At 36.7% G+C, this 20,715-nt stretch overlaps 1 protein-coding gene across 4 annotated transcripts in view; it reads left to right on the forward strand.

Annotated features, from left to right (window-relative positions):
• GPATCH8 (G-patch domain containing 8) overlaps positions 1 to 20,715 on the forward strand; it is a 79,128-nt gene that overhangs the window by 21,627 nt on the left and 36,786 nt on the right. For 2 of the 4 annotated variants that reach the window (XM_063300528.1, XM_063300527.1), the window contains exons 1-3: positions 4,860 to 4,924; positions 11,712 to 11,729; positions 14,510 to 14,582. Coding sequence is in view for 1 of the 4 variants with exons in the window: in XM_063300526.1 (XP_063156596.1) it covers positions 4,850 to 4,924; positions 14,510 to 14,582 (148 nt within the window). In the remaining 3 variants the exon portion in view is untranslated. Of the gene's footprint in view, positions 1 to 4,849; positions 4,925 to 11,711; positions 11,730 to 14,286; positions 14,304 to 14,509; positions 14,583 to 20,715 lie in introns of those variants that run through there. The other 2 variants (XM_063300526.1, XM_063300529.1) reach the window with 2 other exon arrangements.

Consider the following 20,715-nt stretch of genomic DNA (forward strand, 5'->3'; position numbering starts at 1 on the left):
TCACCATCTCTCATAATGACTCTGGGCAGTGTACATAGTAATAATCAAGATTATATAAAAAACATTAAAACAACCAATTTAAATTAAAATAAAAACAATATAAAAACAAATAAAAAAACAAAATGGCTGGAAAACATACAGAGTGCATTCCATCAACTGTCATACAGCCATCTAACAGGATCCCCAAGCTAGTTGACAAAGCCATGTTTTAATAGCTTTTCTGACTGAAAGAGTTTTATGTAAGGCGTAAATAGAAATTAATATAACAGGAAAAGATTGTCCTTAAAAAGCCAATTAGAGAAGAAAAGACAAAAGTTAAAAATGAATAAATCTCTAGGACTAGACAGACTTTCTGCAATAACAGTAAGACTTTTAAAGAAATCCTAATAAAACTATTAACTCAGGTAATAAATGAAATTCAGCAATGCTGTTCATTAACTCCATCATGGCAAGAGGGTTTTATCTCTCTGTTTTATAAAGGAGGAAAATATCCATCCCATCTAGACCTATTTCTTTTGTATGTTGATTATCAACATTTTTTTAGCTATCCTATCAGGAAGATTAAATAATCTTTGTAACATGATACACTCTGATCAGATGGGCTTTGTTCCTCGGAGGTACATAAAAGACAATATAATAATATTTTGAATGATATTGATGATATTAAGCAGAAAAATAAGCAACTTTTTTTTTTAATGTGGAAAACGCTTTTGATAATTTGGAATAATAAAGATGAACTCTGACTCAAACTTTTTATCATGGATTCAAAGTATTTATCAGGAACAAATAGCAAAGATAATAGTAAATGGATCTTTTTCAGAAACATACTTTATCACAAGAGTGTTTAAGACACGGCTGCTCTGTTTCTTCTCTGTTTTTATTGACATGAGAATCGTTAGCAAGGAAATTTCTGGAATCAAAATGGCAAGTCAAGAACGTATGTTAAAAGTGTGTGCTGTTGTTATACTTAACAGTTACTCATCCAAGGGATTCTCTAGAATTGATAATGGAACATATGCAGCAATACAATATAATAACTGGATATTGGATCAACAAGAATAAGACACAGATGATTACATGGAATTTTATCTTAAGAGGAATATCAATACCTAAGATGAAAAATAGGGTTTAACATGATGGTTAAAACAATTAAATATTTGGAATTTGTATAACTAGAAATAATAAGGGTTTATTTGAAACTAATTTGGAAGAGCATAATGGTGGACAGTTTTAGATGAAAAAAACCTGAACTTATCTGCATTAACAAGAATATTGACAGTAAAAATGAACATTCTTCTAAGGGTTAACTTCCTTTTCCAAATGATCCAATAAGAATTGATGAAAAGATGCTGAGTATGACCAACAACTTCATCTGGTTAAATTTGTTTGTTTGTTTGTTTGTTTGTTTATTCATTCATTCATTCATTCATTCAAATTATATAGCTGCCCATCTCACATTCATGACTCTGGGTGGCTTACAATTAAAACAAACAATGTTTTAAAAAATAAAATAACCATACAAACAATACAAGCAGTAAAAATAAATAATTAAAAGCCATGCAATATAATCACAGGGAAAGCACAGCCATCCCAGAGCAGTATAGCCATTTTATGGGCTCCACACCACTCTCTGATCCCCAGGCCAGATGGCAAAGCCAGGTCTTCAGGCCCTTCTGGAAGGCCATCAAAGGGCCAGCCTGACCTCGGGGCGGGGGGGAAATGATGTTCCATAGGGTTGGTGTAACAGCAGATAATAAACAACCAAGGATTAAATTTAAGATTTTACAAGGTACAAAAGAAAGCAGAGGACTGGCTATACCAAATCTGACGATATACTGTTAGGTCAGCTGTTTGATCTGGATTACAGACTGGATTTTAGCACCATATAGCTGGATTGCATCTGTGGAAGGAGCATAACTCAGGAGAGCCCTACATAAATGACTATCTTTGGACTGAAATGAAAACACGACAGGTATAGAAAATCACTCTATTAGAACTAGCCTATTAAAAGTATGGGCTTATCTTTTTCTGTCCAATATTAAATATATTTTTCATGAGGAAAAATATGCTAAAAAGTTAATCAGTGGAGAGAAAACTTACAGTCTGCAAGACTTAACTGTTAACAGAACAAAAATGGAATTCAAAGCTCTCTTCTTAAAATTTCAGCAGTGCATTGTGGTTTCAGTATCTCCAAATGAGCAATATAGGGTAGAAGAAATTACAAAGACAAGGTGATACACTTACATTCAATTTGATTGAATTTCAAATACTGATAACACAAAATACAGAACATCTAGAGTTTATACGTTTACGTTTGTAATGATTGCCTATCCTAACAGACTCAGACTCACAAGCAGGAGCTTAAGAATATCTGGTTTATTAAAGAATAGTATGCAAATACAGAGAAAGCTGAGAATGAGCAAAAGCGCGCCAAATACAAACTAAAAACCCTCGGTACAAACGTAATCCCTCCCCTCGCCCAACCGTTTCAAATTCCCCAACCCCAGGTGCTGGTAACGAGTTCTGCTGATCTCCTGGGAAGAAAACCTTGAACACAGTAGATAACCCAAACATATTCCATTCCCCTGAAGACAGACAACAAACCCAGCAGAAGGAGTTCACAGACCCCTCCCAGACAGAACACGCATCAGCAACTTGACATGCGAAACGTTACAATGTACAATGCACATTGAAACGGTGAACATGACAACGTTGCTGCTGAAGTATGATTTGGAGACCAAACAAGTTAAAGATTGCATGATTAAATAGAAATAGAACTTGAACAGGACAATTAATATGCAACAATGGAAGACAAGCATTCTTTTCAAAACAAATAATGTAATTATTTACTAAATGTATATCCATTTAGCTATCCTTTACTCAAGGAATCTGTTGGTCCTTTGAGGTAGGTCAGGTCAGGGAACAGACAGTGCAAAAAATACTGGAACTCTAATTATTATAGGATATAATAACAGAATCTTGAGAGCCTGCCAGAGTATTCCTCTACCCCCTCTTATACCAAACAGAATCAAGGTGGGGTTACTGTATCTTGAGTTTCTTTCTTACCCCTTTGTCTTTCCTGAGTCTGTGTTGTCATTTATTTACCTTGCATTCCTTCTTCAATATTATCTCCATATTTTATACCACCTTACAACAATTAAACATACAAATTATAATTTGTATGTTTGTATGTTGTAATTATTGTATTTATTTAAAAATAAAAAGATAATTAAAAGCAAGAGAAATTTAAAACCAATATTGCTAGAAATAAATCTTAAAGATGTGGGTTTTTGACATTTTGCAGTATACTGGAAGAGTGGGAAGCCAAATGTACCTCCTTAAAGAGTGTATTCCATAGCCTGGGAGCTGAACAAGTTAAGACCTCTGGCTTAAGATAGATGAGCTTCTGGTGCCGGGAGGGGGTGGAAGGATCAGGATCTGATGTAGGTAACTGGGCAGGTTCATAGCAGGAGAGGCTGTCTCTGAGATTGTCAGGACATAAGCCATTTAGGTATTTAAAGGTCAAAACTGCTAGAGCAAGATTATGATTTGATGTACCCTCATTTAGTTGACTGCAGATGCAGTGAAACAATTCTATCTGAACATCCAGGTGGAGAATCCCTTGTACCCAAGGCAAAGACAGTGTGTTTTCTATACAGAAAGCACGCCTTTGGGCAAATTTTCAGCAGTCACAGTCCTGCAAATATTGCTAGCAAGCACAGTTGTTACTTTTGCAATAATTCTTAAAAGAGGTGCTGGTTTCAGTAGGCACAGGACAGCAACAAAAATGTAGCTTAAAAAAATGCAGCTGAAAATCTCAGAGTATAAGACATGAGTGCAAAAAATGTACCCTGCCAATAATCCTTTTATGGTTCATAAAGCCTCAGAATGGGTGGGTCTAAAAAGTTGTCTTTGTGTTGGGGGGATTGTAAGGGGTAAAATGAGCCTCCTAAGTCTTACAAAGGCTTAATATTCTCATTTCATCCCTTAAAACCTCAAAAGTACCCCAAAAGATGGGTCCATTTGCATCCTTACCCCAACAAAAGAAATATCCTTTGCTGTGCTGTGCAAAGCTTAATTTAGATCCTGAGCCAATAAAAGTTGTGCAACCTGGCCTGTATTTCTGGCCAGCAGAATATCCAGCAATCTCAGCAGATTTATCAAAGAATTTACTATGGAGAAATGGAAAGAAAAATAGTGGACTTTAACTCTTTGGAAAAAATCATTCTTCTTAACATAGTCTAATTTTTCAAATTTGTGAATATTAGTAAACAGACTCAAAATCAGACGAAAAAGATATTTCAGGTTTAGGAAACATTGAAAAATACAAAAAGCATTATTCTAAGCTATATTTACTTTTTATGGAGATTTAATTGTGGCAGCATAGATGCTTTATACTATTTTATTATGATATTTATAAAACTTACTTTAATAGCTACTTAATATGCTTCCTTTATATGAGATTCACAGACAAATAAGAAGGTTGTATTGCTTTGAAATGTGATGCATCTTCAACTAGCATTCAGTTGACTGTGTTGCTCTGTGGAGCCATGACCACGCTTGGGTGGCTTGGTGTATCAGTAAGTTACCTCAAGATACTTAAAGTCTAGTAAAATATGCCATGCAATTGTTGCAGTATGTGATGGGTACTGCAAACTAGATTAGTTAGTTGCGAATTCTGTCTTTTAAGACATAACAATGCTGAGCTATAATATGATTAACAGATGAAGTGGGCTTCTATATGGCTGAGAAACTATAGGTAGTAATTTTTTGTGGGCATTTTAACAGTAATTCAAACACAATTGTTTGTGTCTGAAGGAGGGAATAATATGTGATTCTTCTCTTGCAGGGTAATCACTTTGATCAGTATGAAGAAGGCCACCTGGAGATTGAGCAGGCATCATTAGACAAGCCCATAGAATCGGTAAGACATAACTTTTTATTCTCAAGCCTCTGGCAAGGCCAGGTAGCGCTCACATATTCTTTGTCTTAAGTGCAGCTTGGTTAGTCATGTTCTTATTAGAAGGGATAGATACTAGTATATTTGCCTATCTTACATTAATGTTAAAGTGAGATAGATCGTTAATTAATTTAAACTAAGTGTTGTTCTTTTAACAAATGAGAAGTCTTTAACTCATATTAATAAATTGAAAGCCTGACAGATGGCAAAATAGTTACTATTTTAATTTCTACATTAATGAAAATTGAGAGGCCATATATATTTTGTTTGGCTCAGGGGAGGAGAATACAGAATATAAACAGCAACATTAGCATAAATAAGTGGCAGTCATAAAATAATATTACTGTCATAGTTTTTTATATTAAAAAAAATCTTCTGTATGAATTTGCTGGAAAAAAGCTATAGACAGGGAAGGATGAAGTCACTGCCTCTTTTGCTTCACTTGTTTTTCTTTTTATGCATCTTTCATTTTTGAACTTCCTCCTCATGTCATACCTCTGTATTGCTTTCTTCTTCTGAAATAAAATAGTTATAGTTTCTACTGCCTAAATATCTATTTGAAATCCCAGCAGTTTAAAGGATTTGGGTGAGGCTCTAAAAAATGAAAACACAGTAATTTTCCTCCTTCCAATATTTTCAGAACTGGAATAAATATCCAGTCCATTAATCACTTTTGGTCTTGTCCATCCCCCTTAGTTCTTTGGATGTACAGTATATATCTGAAGATTCCCCAACCCCCCTAATCTTGTGATCTCCTGTTCAGCCTCTGAGCAGACTTGCATTTGTCAAGCCCTTGTTCACAGGTAGTCCTCACTTAACAATGCTAATTGGGACCAGAAACTCTGTCGTTAAGTGACATGGTCATAAGTCAAAAAAGCCCATGACTATGCCGCTTAGTGACAGTAGTTCTGGCAGTCCTGGTTGCCATTGTTAAGTGAGGACCTCATGTGGCTGTGACCTACGACTTCCTGCCAGCTTCCCCATTGACTTTACTTGTCAGAAGCTGGCAGGGAAGGTTGCAAATCATGATCACATGACTGTGGGGACACTGTGATGGCCGTAAGTACAAGGACTGGTCATAACTACCATTTGTTCAGTGCCGTTGGTCACTGAACAAATGATCATTAAACGAGGACCCCCTGTATTCTCTTCCATTCATGGCAAGTTGTAATTGTCCTTGGAGTTTTGCATTATGGGTAGACATGTGGCCTGATCAGAATAGTCTGTAAAGCAATTCTGTAATAAAGAACTAACAAATAACTAATATAGGCAATTCCATGAGATTCTGGAATCTTTCTTAGGAGTCTTGGAATCCATGGAGCCCTGAGAATGATACTATTTCACCTAGTTTTCTATCATTCCAAAGGTAGATTATCTAAAACCATAGGGAAGAGAACAAGGGCATGTGGACCTTTTGTCTGTTTCTAGCATTGGAATGGCAGGACAACCTAGCCATCATTATTAGCAGTGGCTGCCTTCCTCAACTTTTTGGTCAGTACTTTTCAAACCACAGTACTTGTTCCTTACCCTTTACTAAGGCAATTCCTACCATATCCCAATGTAGATTACTCTCCAGTAGTGTCTTCTTTGCATCATTAACGCACATAGCTCTGGCTAGCTCAGTAGCAACCTCGGCTGTGAAGTTAAGCCAACTCAGTTAAAGTTTTATCTAAAGGCTATGAACTGTAAATTGTTCTAAATTCTACTGCATTCATGAATGCTTAAAAATCTGTAGCATTAAGAAAAAAGCTGTGTGTGTGTGTGTGTGTGTGTGTGTATGTATATAGGTGAAAAAAATATATACCTGCTTTCTGTTTAATAGATTGATGTTTGTGTGTGTGTATTTGTGTGTGTGTTGAGATGTTCACAGAAATTTACACAACTTGGGGTATTCGACATTTTTTCTTCCACAGCAGTTGGTCCAAATTAGCTAAGCAGCCATGACCTGGTTTGTATTTGCACGATCTGCATTTTTAATTTCTTTTCTAGGGTTTCCTTTCTTCCTCCCCCTTTCTCCTCCCCGGCCTTCCCATTTCTTATTTCTGTTCTTCTGGTCCAACAAATACTGCATTCAGTATCTACTGTCTTATTGTGCTGGCATGATGCTAGAATTAGGCATGAGAGTCATTGGTGACACATGAAATAATGCTGCAGAGGGGGTGGGAAGGATGGTGGTGATGCAGCTGCATTTGATTCTGTTGAATAATTCAGCTTTGTTTGCATGCACAAACACACACACCAATTGAAATGCAAAGCCAGTTTCCCTCTGTGCAAATGTCATGGAGTAGTTAGTATTGGAGCAATATTGTATGGCATATTGGAGAGTAAATGACTTTGTGATCCATAATCATAATGCTCACAGGATACCTATTAATGACATCCTAAAGGGAATGTAATAGGAAAGCCCCAGTGCTATTTCATTGCAGTGCATCAAGATACATTGCAACTTTAGAAGTGACTAGATGTTTGATTCTGGTCCACAGACCTGCATAATAAACTAAATCCATAATCTTAAAAGCAGCATTCCCAAAAGTTTAAAAACATGTTTTGAGTTTATACTCTCTTTCTCAGGAGTAGAGATTCTAAAATCTGCAAGCAGTTCTCTTAAACTGCCCCATGCTGTAGCCTTTTTCTTATCTTTTTGCAGACTATTAATTCTTGCTCTTTGTGTTGTTTGGATCCAGAATAAGTTATTTGAATTTTGGTATTGGACGGGTTTGTTAAAGATTCAATTTAAGCTTCATTGATTTCAGTGGAAACTGAATATGAGTTTCTGAAACTCAGATTTGAGCCATTCTGTTTTCAGTCATCCCAATTTACTCAAAAATAGGTTATTCAAATTTGGTACAGAATTAATGAAAGTTTGAATCAGATTTTTGGAGGTCAGTGTCTGCCTCTGGTCTTAGAAACTTAAAGCTGGTGTGATCTCAGCCAAATCGTTTTCTTCTTTTCCCCTTAATCATTGAAGCAGGTAACATTTTTGTTGTTGCACTGCTTCTTGAAAAAAGACTCTTTAGCTGTGCTAATACATTGTGCTAAGGCAGAACATTTGTTTTGTTCTGGTTTAAACAAAGCCCACTGTGGCTTGTAAGCAAGAGTTATGGCTTAAGGGGATATGTGAATTCTGCCTTTACAGAAATAAATCATGTACATTTCAGAGAGGAATTAAGATAAACATATGAGGATAGGGTTGAGAATTGAAAAGACCGAAACTATTTAATCAATTGACTTGTTAGAGATTAACAAAATAATTAAGATTGTTTAATCACTAACATTAACAGGAGAAAAAGGCTTTTTCTAGCTCACCATAATTTAACACATTGTTTAGAAGAATATCTTGTGACTTTTTATTTCAATGGCTGCCTTTATTTTTTCAGCCCTGGCTGTTTTTGCGGGCTTATGACAAAGCCAGTAGCCAGATTCTACGGAGAGGGGTGGCTCTTGCCAGAAGCAAGAGGAACCAACCATGGGCTGGTTCTAAGTGAAGGATTTTTGTCCATGTCAACTCTTGTGTTCCTGCTTTCTGTCTAGAAATGAAAGTACTGAACACTGTGCTGCATCCCACATTGAGTTCATGAGCTTTGTCCAGTGGTAAAGCAAAACAAGAGTGAAAAGATATTGGTTAGATCAATGAAGTAGAAAGATTTTCAGTGCAGCCTTATAATTGTCTATTCAAAAGTAAGATAAAGTAGACTAAATGTTTTTTGGGATTGCTGCCTTAGGCACTCAGTCAGAGTTCTGATTAAAAAAAACAGAGTCAGATGGGCCCTGGATATTCTTTTGAGGAGTGTTTGCTCCAACACAAGTAGAACTGTGATGGGTAAAACAACTTAATGGGTAAAGTGGAACCTTTCAAAGTAACAGTACTAAAATCTGCTCTGATTGCAGTGGTAAAGCTACCTGTGTTTTATATTTGGTGCAAAAGTTAAGATTTCAATTCATAAAGCATTTGTTTTACCTTCAGGTAATTCAATAATGTTCATTCAGTATTGAATTTTTTTCCCTAGTAAATGAAATTCTTTTTTCAGCTGGAAATATAAAATATTTTACATAGCACTGGACAGTAGTAGGTAAAGTCTTCTAAACTATAAGTGGGTTTAACTTCCTGAAAACTGTTGAGATCTACTGGATCTGACAGCAAAGTCCAAGGGAAAGCACAGATAATTTTAGACACTTCTCTGGGGAATGGCTTTGCTTGGGAACACAGTTAAATTCATATGTGGCTCTGCAGCATTATCTTTTGAGGTGATCCTGATTTGTATTGCTACAGCACAGAACTGAAGGGTGGCTGGGAAAGATTGGTTTGGGAGTCTGCAGATCACTGTATTGATTAAGAATGATGCAGTTGAAATTAGTATTCAGTGGTTGGTAACTAGAATAGGAAAATGAACTTACTTTGTACCACTGTGCTATGCCCCCAGTAGGCTTGTGTTTTAGGTCCATCCCCTTTGTGACACTACTACATCCTGCTTTATTGAGAGAATATATTGTATAATGTTCAAAAAAGAAATCAGGTCAGTAGCCAGGTAACTGAATCTGCAGTCTTGAAGAGCCTTCAGATTATCAATCCTTTAGCAAAAAGAGTTATTCCAAAAATGGAATGAATCCCTCCAAGTTGGGACATTCTTTAGAACGTGGTTTTATAGAACTTTGGCTTGTATTTACATTTTTCTTTACTGTTGGTAACCTATCCTATTTTATAGTGTGGCTTATGATCGAGTCTAGTACTGATAGATTTAATAATATTCAACTAGTAAGCACACAAATTTACCATGCGTCCCTATGAACAGCAAGTCTATTGCTCAAGTTTCCCACAACTGAAGGTTTGAGGGAACATTGGTAGCTGCATGAGGCAAAGAAAATCTGAACAGCCAGTGATGTTCTTCTGGTCAATTGATGCAGTTGGATATAATCCTTAGGATGTTCTTTAAAAATTGGTTATTACAAATGTAGATAACACTCAGGAAACATTCAGGAAATAGGAAAAAAGATGTTCCAGTTCCTGTCTTCTGAGTGACAGAAGCAAAGTGAAGATGATTTATTACACAAAATGTAGTTATAAAATCCACTTTTGGCTCAAAAGTAACCTGTTTTGAAGCTGCTTAAGGATGAAGTATTGTGCTTTTGGGTAGGCTGATTTCCTCTTTTAATAAGAACTAAGTGGTGAATCTGAATCCTTGTCTGATACCTCTTAGACTCTGCCAATTTCACTTCTAATGGGGAAGAAATGCAAAGATGGAACCCACATACTAAAAAGATTGATGGGCTTCCTCTTATACCTTTCCCTGTCAAAAAATAGGGACTGTTTGCTTCAAGCTTTCCTTTCTTTTCCACCGTCTCTTATGCAAAGCCTGGCTAGATACAGCTTTTCCCACAGGCTAGCTCTTACCCTACTGATGTTCTAAGGCAAATGATTGGCAAGTTTGTGACAATTGAGATAGCTATTTAACCATTGGCCATTGTTTCAGGCCACCTTCCAATTTATTGTGCAGTGCTAATGACTCCAGTTTTAACCATTGATAAGGGCAGCAACTAAAGCGATTACTTGACAAACCATTCATCCTTTCTCCCTTTGTCATCCATATCAGTTTGTTAGCAAGGCTGTCTTAAGATTGTATTGAGAGAAATAGTTTAGTTTCATCTTTTCTCTTTCTTGCTCTGCCCTTGTCATATATAATTAATGTTTATGACCCTCAAATATTGTAGGCAAGATGATGCTGGTCAAAATTATTTATTCCCAAGCCCACTTGTGGAATGGAAAAGGAAGAACGTTATAGTAACTTAAGGGACTTAGTTTTTGTCACATTGCACATATATACCGATCTGTGGACTCCCCTGGATCCAAAATGGTGTCTAGGTAGGGCTGCCAATTTGATACTTAGCAGCCCATATGTTGCCAAGCACTCTAAATATTGTGCTTTCTGCAGATGCTGAATGATGTAGCACTACTCTTGGGCTTTTCTCTCTTGCCTTCATTGTGTCATGCAGTAAGCTCTAGGTTTTTATTTGGGGCTTTTGTTCTTTTGATTTTTTGCCTCCTATTTTGCATGGAAGCACCCTTTATAGCACCTAGCTGTTCCTGCTTATAAATTCTTTGATGCACAGTCAGTATCCCTTTTGGAGCCACTCAGGAGATGATAGTGGTAGTATTTTATTGTGTGGGGCAAAGATCTTTTTGAGCTAATTTAATTGAACTGTGTATTTATAAGCCTTTATATCTCTCTCTTCCCTCAAATGTATAATGGAATTCAGTGGGAGATAGTTAATGCTGAGGAAATCTAATGAAGCAACCTTGCCTATAATTTTTTTTTTTTAAGAAATGTTTTGATCTGAGTGCCTATTTTATCCAGGGAAGAATAATGTGAAATCGGAAAATTGAGACATCACCATAAATCATAGGATTTTTACAAGCTGGAAACTTTAACTTACATGTTGAAGTGTACACAGTCTCTTGAGTGGCTTGGCAAGTGTGGTGCTAATGTGTATAACCATCCTCAGTTTTATTCTCTTTCCCTATGTTCCGTTTTAATGTTTGTTTCTCTCCTCGCTCCTCCCCTTTCACAATGTCAGTCACAATGCTGTTAAAACTCCCAGCTGGTCTTGTGTTTATTTTATGCGTTCATTCTTTTTAAAAACATTACTTGCAAGCAGTGAATAAAAACAAAACAAACCAATTAAAAAAAAAACAAATTACCACTAGTTGGTTGGACAGTTTCTTACTTTGTGTTACATTTAACTGTTCTTTTGACAGCCCAGTTTTTAAAGCCAGGTTCGTATGGAAATGCTTTCACTCCACCTGCACTGCTTTTGAAAATAGCATAACGGCTTCATTTGTCTGTTACTTTTTAGTGCATTCATAACACAACATGTTTAGCACAATGTCTCATCTGAGCAATAATTGTTTCCTTTTGCAGGAATGGAAGTTCAAACACAGTTCTTTTGGTCAGAACTTCTTATTAGTCTGATACTAACACTCTTCAGTTAATAACTACCAAAAGTGGCTGCATTTTTCAATATTTAGAAAAGTCAGTATTTAAAAAGATTTTAGAAAAGTTTGAAAACTGAAAATATCAGCCAAAGGGAAGCATCTCTCTGTCTCATTCAGCCCCTGGAGATGAGTGAAGCAAGCACTGAGCATGGTCACCGGGAGGCCTAAAACAATGAATGTCAGTGAAGGTGGGGATGCGGGAGGTGGAGACTGATAAACTGGAAAAAAGAGGGTCTTGTTTGATGAGCCTCTTATTTTTTTTCTTACATATGGCCCCGCTGTTATTTTCAGCACATCTAGTAGTCCCAGGCTGGGGAAGACTATCGTATACATTCACTTAGAAATAAGCCCCACTGATTTTAATGGGATTTATTCCCAGGTAGATAGAGATGGAATTGCAACGTAAATACACATATACCTAGATACATTCAACCATCACCTGCATATATGTACAAAGTCGCCTTCTGCTGAATTAAACTCTTGGCTCATCCAGCCTGTTTTATGTTTTGTCTGGTAGATTCTTTCGATATTTTAGGAAAAGGAGACTTCTCTAGGTTTGTCATCTGAGATCCTGGGGATCTTATATTTGCATAGGTGTTTATAGGTGCTTTATCGTTGCATGAAGGCTAAATTTCAGGGATATTCTTATATGCAATTAAAGTTACAGCAATTGTCAGAACTGACAATTTAATAACATTGTTTAAACTTACACTGATTTAAATGAAATCTAATTGTAGCTGACATGGGCAGTATGGGATGCTATAGAGGTGTTGGAATCCAGCTCTCATCCTCATCATGAGTCATGCTGAGCTGAGAGTAGCTGGAGCTTAGAAACGTATTAAGAGGCACACATTGCCCATGTCTGCTCTAGCAGGTGATAGAAGTGATAGGTCAACAGATTTAGAGGCAACCTACTTGTACAAGGCTGCCTGAAGTGTTGGATTTAAATTAGAGTTTATCCCTGAAATAAATGAAACAGAATATTAAAGATTGAATTCAGGTAGATTGACAGAGCTGTAGTTCCTTTTTTAAGCTCTTCTGTCCTGTAGTATCTAAAACCAGGTTTGGTGCTGAAGTCCATTGCTGAAATAAGGGAAAGAGATTATCGAAAGGGACACATGACAGGGTGTTAAGAAAGGGGAGGAGCTAAATTATATTTAACTTTCTTCAGTTTATATTCCAGGTGAGGAAAATAACCAGGAGACTGAGAGTTCTAGTCCCGCCTTAGGCATGAAAGCCGGCTGGGTGACCTTGGGCCAGTCACACACACTCAGCCCAACCCACCTCACAGGGTGGTTGTTGTGGGGAAAATAGGAGGAGGAAGGAGTATTAGGTATGTTCGCCGCCTTGAGTTATTTATAAAAATAATAAAGGTGGGACAGAAAACAAATAAAGAAATAAATGGTCCTCTGTGATATTTCTTCTTCCCCAGTTAATATTACACGGGGATGGGAATCCAGTGTTTTCCTTGAAATTAATTCCATCCTAGCTATGTATATGCTAGTTTCTTTCTTTACCTTGATGTCAAAAGCTAACACTGAATTGCTACATTCACTTCTTATTAATTTCAGTCCATTTTGATTTTCTTTTTAAAAGATGAGACATTATGCTTGTTGTGTTTTGTCCCTACAAGCACTAATGGTTCCTTGCTGTTTTAACCTGTTGCTAGGCCTGTTCATCCTAACATATTAGTATTTCTGTTAGTTTACATGTGTAATGCATCATCCAGTCTGTGCTTGAGCTCATTTTATTTATATGTACTTTGATTATTTTTAATTTGTTAATATTTCAAATTTGGGTTTTTGTATTTTTACTAACTTCGCTGTATTTTTTCAGTTTAATAATGGCTGCATGTTTTAATTTTCATATATATGTGTCTGTATATATGTGTGTCTGTATATATGTATATATATATGTTTATATATGCATATATATGTGTGTGTGCATATATATACTACACACATATATATATATCTATTTGTATATGTATTTTTTTAATTTGTTAAAAAAACCAATCAAGTCTAACATGGATTTTGCTCTGATTGTGTTTTGGTTTCTAGTGGTGGGGGCAAGTCTGACATTTAACAACTTAACGTCTCTTCAGAGTCTGATACACAAACAAGTAAAAATAGACTAAACACATTGTTAGTTTTTCTTTGCACAAATCAAGTGGTGCTCTTTAGGTGATGGATATTATTGTATAGCTAGATTGATTTAATGCTTTTTAAATGTCAATTTCTTTATTTTTCCCCATTGCTTTTTTTCCTGTTATGCACAAAAGTTGCCCAGCACACCATCAGAAAATATGATGATCCTTCCTGAAACCCTGTTCCTGTGGAAAAATCTTACCAGCAGGTGTTTTTGTTTTTGTTTTTTGTTTTTTACGTAAATATCTTTTCCCTTTTATTGAGCAATTGTTGCCCTTAAGTAGTTCTTATTTTATTTATTTTGCATGCATATATGTAGAAAATTACCTTGTTCACCATGTATTGAGATGTCAATGTAAAAGAAGAATATATTATTGGAATATTTTTGGTTTGTTTCTCTGTTCTGTCTGTCAGGATAATATTGGACACCGCTTGCTACAGAAGCATGGTTGGAAGCTGGGCCAGGGCTTGGGGAAATCTCTTCAAGGTAAGTTAAAAAAGAAAATCTAACCATTAAATATGTCCTTCAAGTTAAATTCCTAGTTTAGATTCTTTCCCTTCCCCCTTACCCTTGCAGTTACTGAGTTTTACATTTATCATTATTACACTCAATCTCTCTTCATATATATCAGTCAACTTTGTGATCTGTATTCTGAATTATGTATGTATACCAAGTTTTATTTAAGGCAAGTTGAAAGCTGGATGTTGAAGCAGGAATACAGTATGGATGGGAAACCTGTGCATCACTCTGTTGTAGACACAACTTGATCAATCATAGTGTCACCATGATTTTATCATCACCTTTGGTGGAGGAAAGCACAAGAAAAAATGCATGGATCTCCTATCCAGAAAATAGTTATTTTAGCTTAGGAGGTGGTTTCCAAGCTTAGATACCTAGAATTTAGACTAAAATTGAATATTGTCTGTGTTGGCTAAAATCTGGGGATTTCAGTCTTGGAACTACCACAGTGATGTTACTCTAAATAGTAAGTTTCAAAACTTCAGCAATTTGATTAGTGCAAACTATTTTTTTGCTGTAATTTATTCATTGGAAGTTGCCTCTGAGAGGTTACAGATTTTGCTCAGACTAGCATGAAGAATTTTTGCTGTAATTAGCATTGACCCAACATAAGCTTCTGAATTTTTCTTGCTAGTTTGATTCCCTAGCCCATCTCATCCCCCATATAACCTAGGTATATTATGTGTACTTATGTTGAATGTTACTTTTTTAAGCTGTGAGGCACTTAAGCTGGGTAGCCAGGTTTTTAACTCCCATTACGAAGTTCAGTGAGTCAGCTGCAGAGCATTTTAGACAGCAGGATGGATAAAGTAACAAGGTCATTCTGAAAGTAGAATCCAAGCACCTATTGGAACTTACTACATTGCCTATCTTCTAACATATTTCACTCCTGTTATATTCCAATGCAACTTACCTATTAATGAAAGTGGTGGGGTTTTTTTGTACCGCACAAACAATCCAGAACAATTATTAAGTTAAGTGCTGTCTTAAACTGTTTAAAATGAGCAAGCTAAGCTATATTTATATGAATGAGGGAGCTCCCTGGTTAATTGATTAAGGCATAGAAGTGGTTTTACATGCTTCCAGAATTGAAAAGTCTGGTCTTGGCAAACAAAATTGATTGCGGAAAGTTATAATGAGAACATTGAAAACAATTTTTAATATATACATATAAAGGGCAAGCCCTCTTGGCCATAAGTCAGTGTAGGATAAAGCTTAAATATTTATCTAAATTTTATACTTTAAAACTTTGAAAAGTAAAGTATCCTTTCACAGAGAGACTTACACACATCAGTTTGGATGTGGATAATGTTTTGACGTGAGGAATAGCTGTAGTCCCAAACTATGTTGTCTGGTGTTTATTTGTACAGCTGCAAATTGGTTTAATTTAAGATTAAACATGCACATACACTGGAGGGGGATGTATTTCTACATATCACATACGTTTAACATACATTCTATATTTATTGTGTTCCAGTTTGAAGCTAAAATCTTGTGGAAATCCTTCAAAGGAGGTGCTCTGGAATGTGTAGAAGCATATTGTAGTATCATTTTTGAACCATTAAAACGTGTGTCTTTTCCCAGGTTTGCATGGCTTCTCCCTCCTATCATTGCATTTGTAGGCATGCAGAGCTGCTTTGCTTCACTGAGTGGTGGAAAAGCAAAGCAGCTGTGCATGCCTACACATGCAGAGATGTGCAGGAGCAATTTCTAAGGCAGCCATGGGGGTCTGAAAAAGCGATGGCTGCTATAATGATTCAAGAAGTGCTTCATAGACACTCCTGCACATTTTGAAGAACCTCTTTTGAAAGCTGTTCTCTATTCGTTTTCATTATTTATATGTCCCTGTTGATATGAATCAGAATGTTACAATATTCTGAGCTCCTGCATAGAAGCTCTGTCCAGAAGGCTCATTTTAAAATTCCTGTCTAATGAGAATTGGTGTATCAAAATCTGCCCAGCATCTTATGATACATCAAAGGAATAAACAACACTGCAGTTTGATTTCATGTAATATAACCACACATGGTAGTAGATTCTTGAACATGGCTGGTGGGAGGAATAAAAGGAAAATATTGCATGAGTAAACAGTGTGTCTTCTGCTCGGGCATCTTGGGAGCTTACTGGCAGTTCCTGAATGGTTTTGAATATTTTTGTTCTTGTGTGTTCGTGTTTGAATGGCTAGTTGCATAAAAGGCCAGGAGAATGTCCTTATTACCCTCTTGTTCATTTGGTTAGCTTTTTCAGCCTACATTATCCTCAGACCTGTGGGTAAATAGTGAAAGTAAAGAAATAACGTTGGGATTCCAAAATGATATGCAGCATTCCGCTCTATCACATCATCATCTTGCAAGATGAAACACATGAAACCATACGTGATCAGTGTACTAGCTTTCTTAGTTTCTCCTGATTTATTTTGTCCCTTTTACATGAGTAGTTGTCAAAAAAAGTCTGTCTGAGGCCTGTACAAAGGGGGCAGGGCCAGATTGATAAATGAAAGATCATTGCAGGCTGCAAAGGAATATCTGGTGCGCTGATCAGCTCTTTGGTGTCTAGCGGAGCAGCAGCAACACTGGCAGGCCACACAGAGTTGCTTGGTGGACCACATGTTGTTCAGGTCTGGTCTGTATACTTGTTCCTGAAGCCTGAGGAATCTAAACTATTCAGCTTCATATGCTGAACAGGTTCCTAAAAATGTGGTACCGGTAGTCCTCAACTTACGATCACAATTGGGACTGGAACTTCTGTTGCTAAGCGAGGTGGCTGTTAAGTGAGTCATGCCTGATTTTATGACCTTTTTTGCCATGGTTATTAAACAAATCACCATGGTCATTAAGTGAATCATGTGGTTGTTAAGTGAATCTGGCTTCCCCCATTGACTTTGCTTGTCTGAAGCCAGCTGGGAAGGTCACAAATAGTAATCACCTGACCCTGGAATGTTGCAGCCATTGTAAATATTTGCCCTTTGTCAAGCACCCAAATTTTGATCACATGACTGCAGGGACGCTATGATGGTTGTAAATGCAAGGGCTGGTCATAAGTAACTTTCCCCAGTGCCGCTGAAACTTTGGACGGTTGCTAAATGAATGGTCATAAATTGAGGACTACCTGCATGGCCATCTCAGGTTTTTGGAAATAACTAGTATTTCCACTTTAAAGTATAGTTTGGTTCAGACATATACACCTATATTCTTGCCAAGATTTTGAACATTTTCTAGAAATCTAGGCTGGAAAATCTGCAGTAGATTTTCAGTCAGAAGTAGTATTTGAAATGCTGAAACAAGTCAGCTCCAAGAACATTTACAAATAACATTTGCTGCTATGTTCATATCAGCAGTTAAATTATTTTCCTCACTATGCATAGATTATCATCAGAAGAGTAAATTTTTGCTGCTATTCCTTAATTTGCACTATGTGGAATAGACAAGGAATATATTCTATATTATTGTGCACTGAATTTAAAATGTTTTAAATTGACATTTCTCCCAGATATGTCTGTCCAAAAGATTAGATTTACTGAAACTCTGGAACTGTCCATTTCTGCTTCTTTACAATTTTTGCTTCTGAAAAGCCGTAAATGATTGCTGCAGTCACCTATTACTTTTAAGTTCAATTTTTTTCTAATATTAGGCTGTGTTTTAAAAAAGCTTCATTAGATATGGGAATTTGTTGTTTTTGAGGATATTGGAAGATCTTAGCTTTTGCAGATATGCATCGGAATATCCAGATTTTTGGTAACATCTGTATGTCCCTATATTTTTTTATTTCCAATATAGTAACTATCTAAAGTAGCTGTAATACAAATAAGATTATTAAATATTCCTTTTGATCTCCCTTCTTATTTGCATTTGAAATAATAATAGCAGCAGGGATCTGAAGCAACTTCATGATAAGATAAGATCTAGTATTAAAATGTGCTTTCTGTAGCTCTGAAACCTTTGTGTTTCAGACTTGGTTGTATGTAAAACAAAACCTTGCCTGCTGCAAGAAATAACCATAAGAACACTGGTACTGTAGTTAAAGCATGATCTTTGACATGATTCACTCTTAATTATGTATTGATTTATTCATTGATCAGAAGTTCATCACTTCCTTCCATGTCTGTGCTACAGCAGAAGAGGAAGGTGGTGGTGGGTTACATCAGGGCCTCTTAAGCAGTTAGCGTAGCTAATTCAGCCACTCTTATCCTATTCTTCATGCTTTTGTTGTTTATTCGTTTAGTCGCTTCCGACTCTTCGTGACTTCATGGACCAGCCCACGCCAGAGCTTCCTGTCGGTCGTCAACACCCCCAGCTCCCCCAGGGACGAGTCCGTCACCTCTAGAATATCATCCATCCATCTTGCCCTTGGTCGGCCCCTCTTCCTTTTGCCTTCCACTCTCCCTAGCATCAGCATCTTCTCCAGGGTGTCCTGTCTTCTCATTATGTGGCCAAAGTATTTCAGTTTTGCCTTTAATATCATTCCCTCAAGTGAGCAGTCTGGCTTTATTTCCTGGAGGATGGACTGGTTGGATCTTCTTGCAGTCCAAGGCACTCTCAGAATTTTCCTCCAACACCACAGTTCAAAAGCATCGATCTTCCTTCGCTCAGCCTTCCTTATGGTCCAGCTCTCGCAGCCATATGTTACTAATTCTTCATGCTAGATTTGTGCAAAACTCTACTTGTGGACTCTATTTAAGGTCCTCCTCTGCTAAACAAAGTGATCTTGATGCTCTAAAAATAATTTAAATGGCCACCCATCTTAATCTTGGGGGTGGGGTGCTAATAATAGATAAAAAATAAAGTAACACAATATAAATAAACAATAATGCAATGCAACCAAGCCTCCTAGTAAACCATAAGAATACTGGCAACTGAACTATTTCCAACCAATATATCCCAAAGTACATTACAGCACAATCTTCTGCATTTTCTTTTTACTGCTTTTCTGTGCACTAGCAAACTGGCAGATCTCTTCTCTGATAATGAAGGCTGTTTATTAAAAATATCTCCTTATCACTCAGGGAACCAACATTACTTTCATATCTGAAGTATTATACACTGTGTGCTGCTATCCATTCTCTTCTGGCATATAAATTATTTCCCTAAATTGGGGAGCACCTGTGGATGGTGACAGCAAGGGATCACGTGAAACCAGTAGGGATTTTTTTCATCAAAAAATCGAGGCATCTAAACTGAAAATAAATCTGTTTGCATAAACAAAGGCAGCAACCCCCAGCCAACCATGGCTGATTTCCAGAAAAGCAAAGTGGGATAGGACCTGATTACTGTTTGTACTGGAGACCACTGGGAAATCCCAGGATCGAAGGCTAGCCTGGGAAGCTGAAAACCATCACAGCAGGGGCAAAATGCTTCTATTTTGTTGCCAAGAACACGCAAGAGAGTGCTTTTATTTTACCTTCTTCCTGAAACAGCCCATAGTGACATATGAAAAGAAAGGATAATAAAATAATTTTTAACAGATAGTTTAATAAAGTGATTAACAGTAAAACAAGATAAAGGGGAACCCAAAATTCATTAAAATGATTCCAGAAGGATTAAGTATTTGTGGTAATGTAATATCAATAAGACAGAGAAGACTATATTCGTGCTGTGTTGGTCAAGATACAGCTTTTATCATTAACAGTCACTTAATAGAGTTGGGAGTATCAGTCACTCTTTTCCTGTTTTCTCCCTGGCTATTTCTCTCTTCCCAGTTACCCTTATGAGTATTAACCCTGGGAACTTTTAAGAAAGCTCCAGTAAGTATTCCTGTGGCTCTATATTTAACAAGGGGATACTTATTCTGAGAAGAATAATGCTCAGCACTTTTGCTCTAAATCATGAATGTTTGGAAGCAAGATGGTTAGAAAGAACCCAGTCACAGAAAATGCTATGTTGGTCTCTCCCCCAGAACACATAACAAGTGAACAGAAGTTTTTATAGAAACATTTAACATTCAATTTTGTTTGTTTGTTTGTTTTGCCTTCAAGTGAGACCTGGCTCTTGGTGACTACATGGACAGGTTCATGCAGCTTTCTGGGAAATACTTTTGGAAGTGGTTTGTTATTGATGTCTTCCTAGGGCTAAGAGACATTAACTGGCCCAGAGTTCTGTGCCTA

The sequence above is a fragment of the Candoia aspera genome, chromosome 4 (assembly GCF_035149785.1).
Source record: "Candoia aspera isolate rCanAsp1 chromosome 4, rCanAsp1.hap2, whole genome shotgun sequence".
In the NCBI taxonomy this organism is placed as follows: domain Eukaryota; kingdom Metazoa; phylum Chordata; class Lepidosauria; order Squamata; family Boidae; genus Candoia; species Candoia aspera.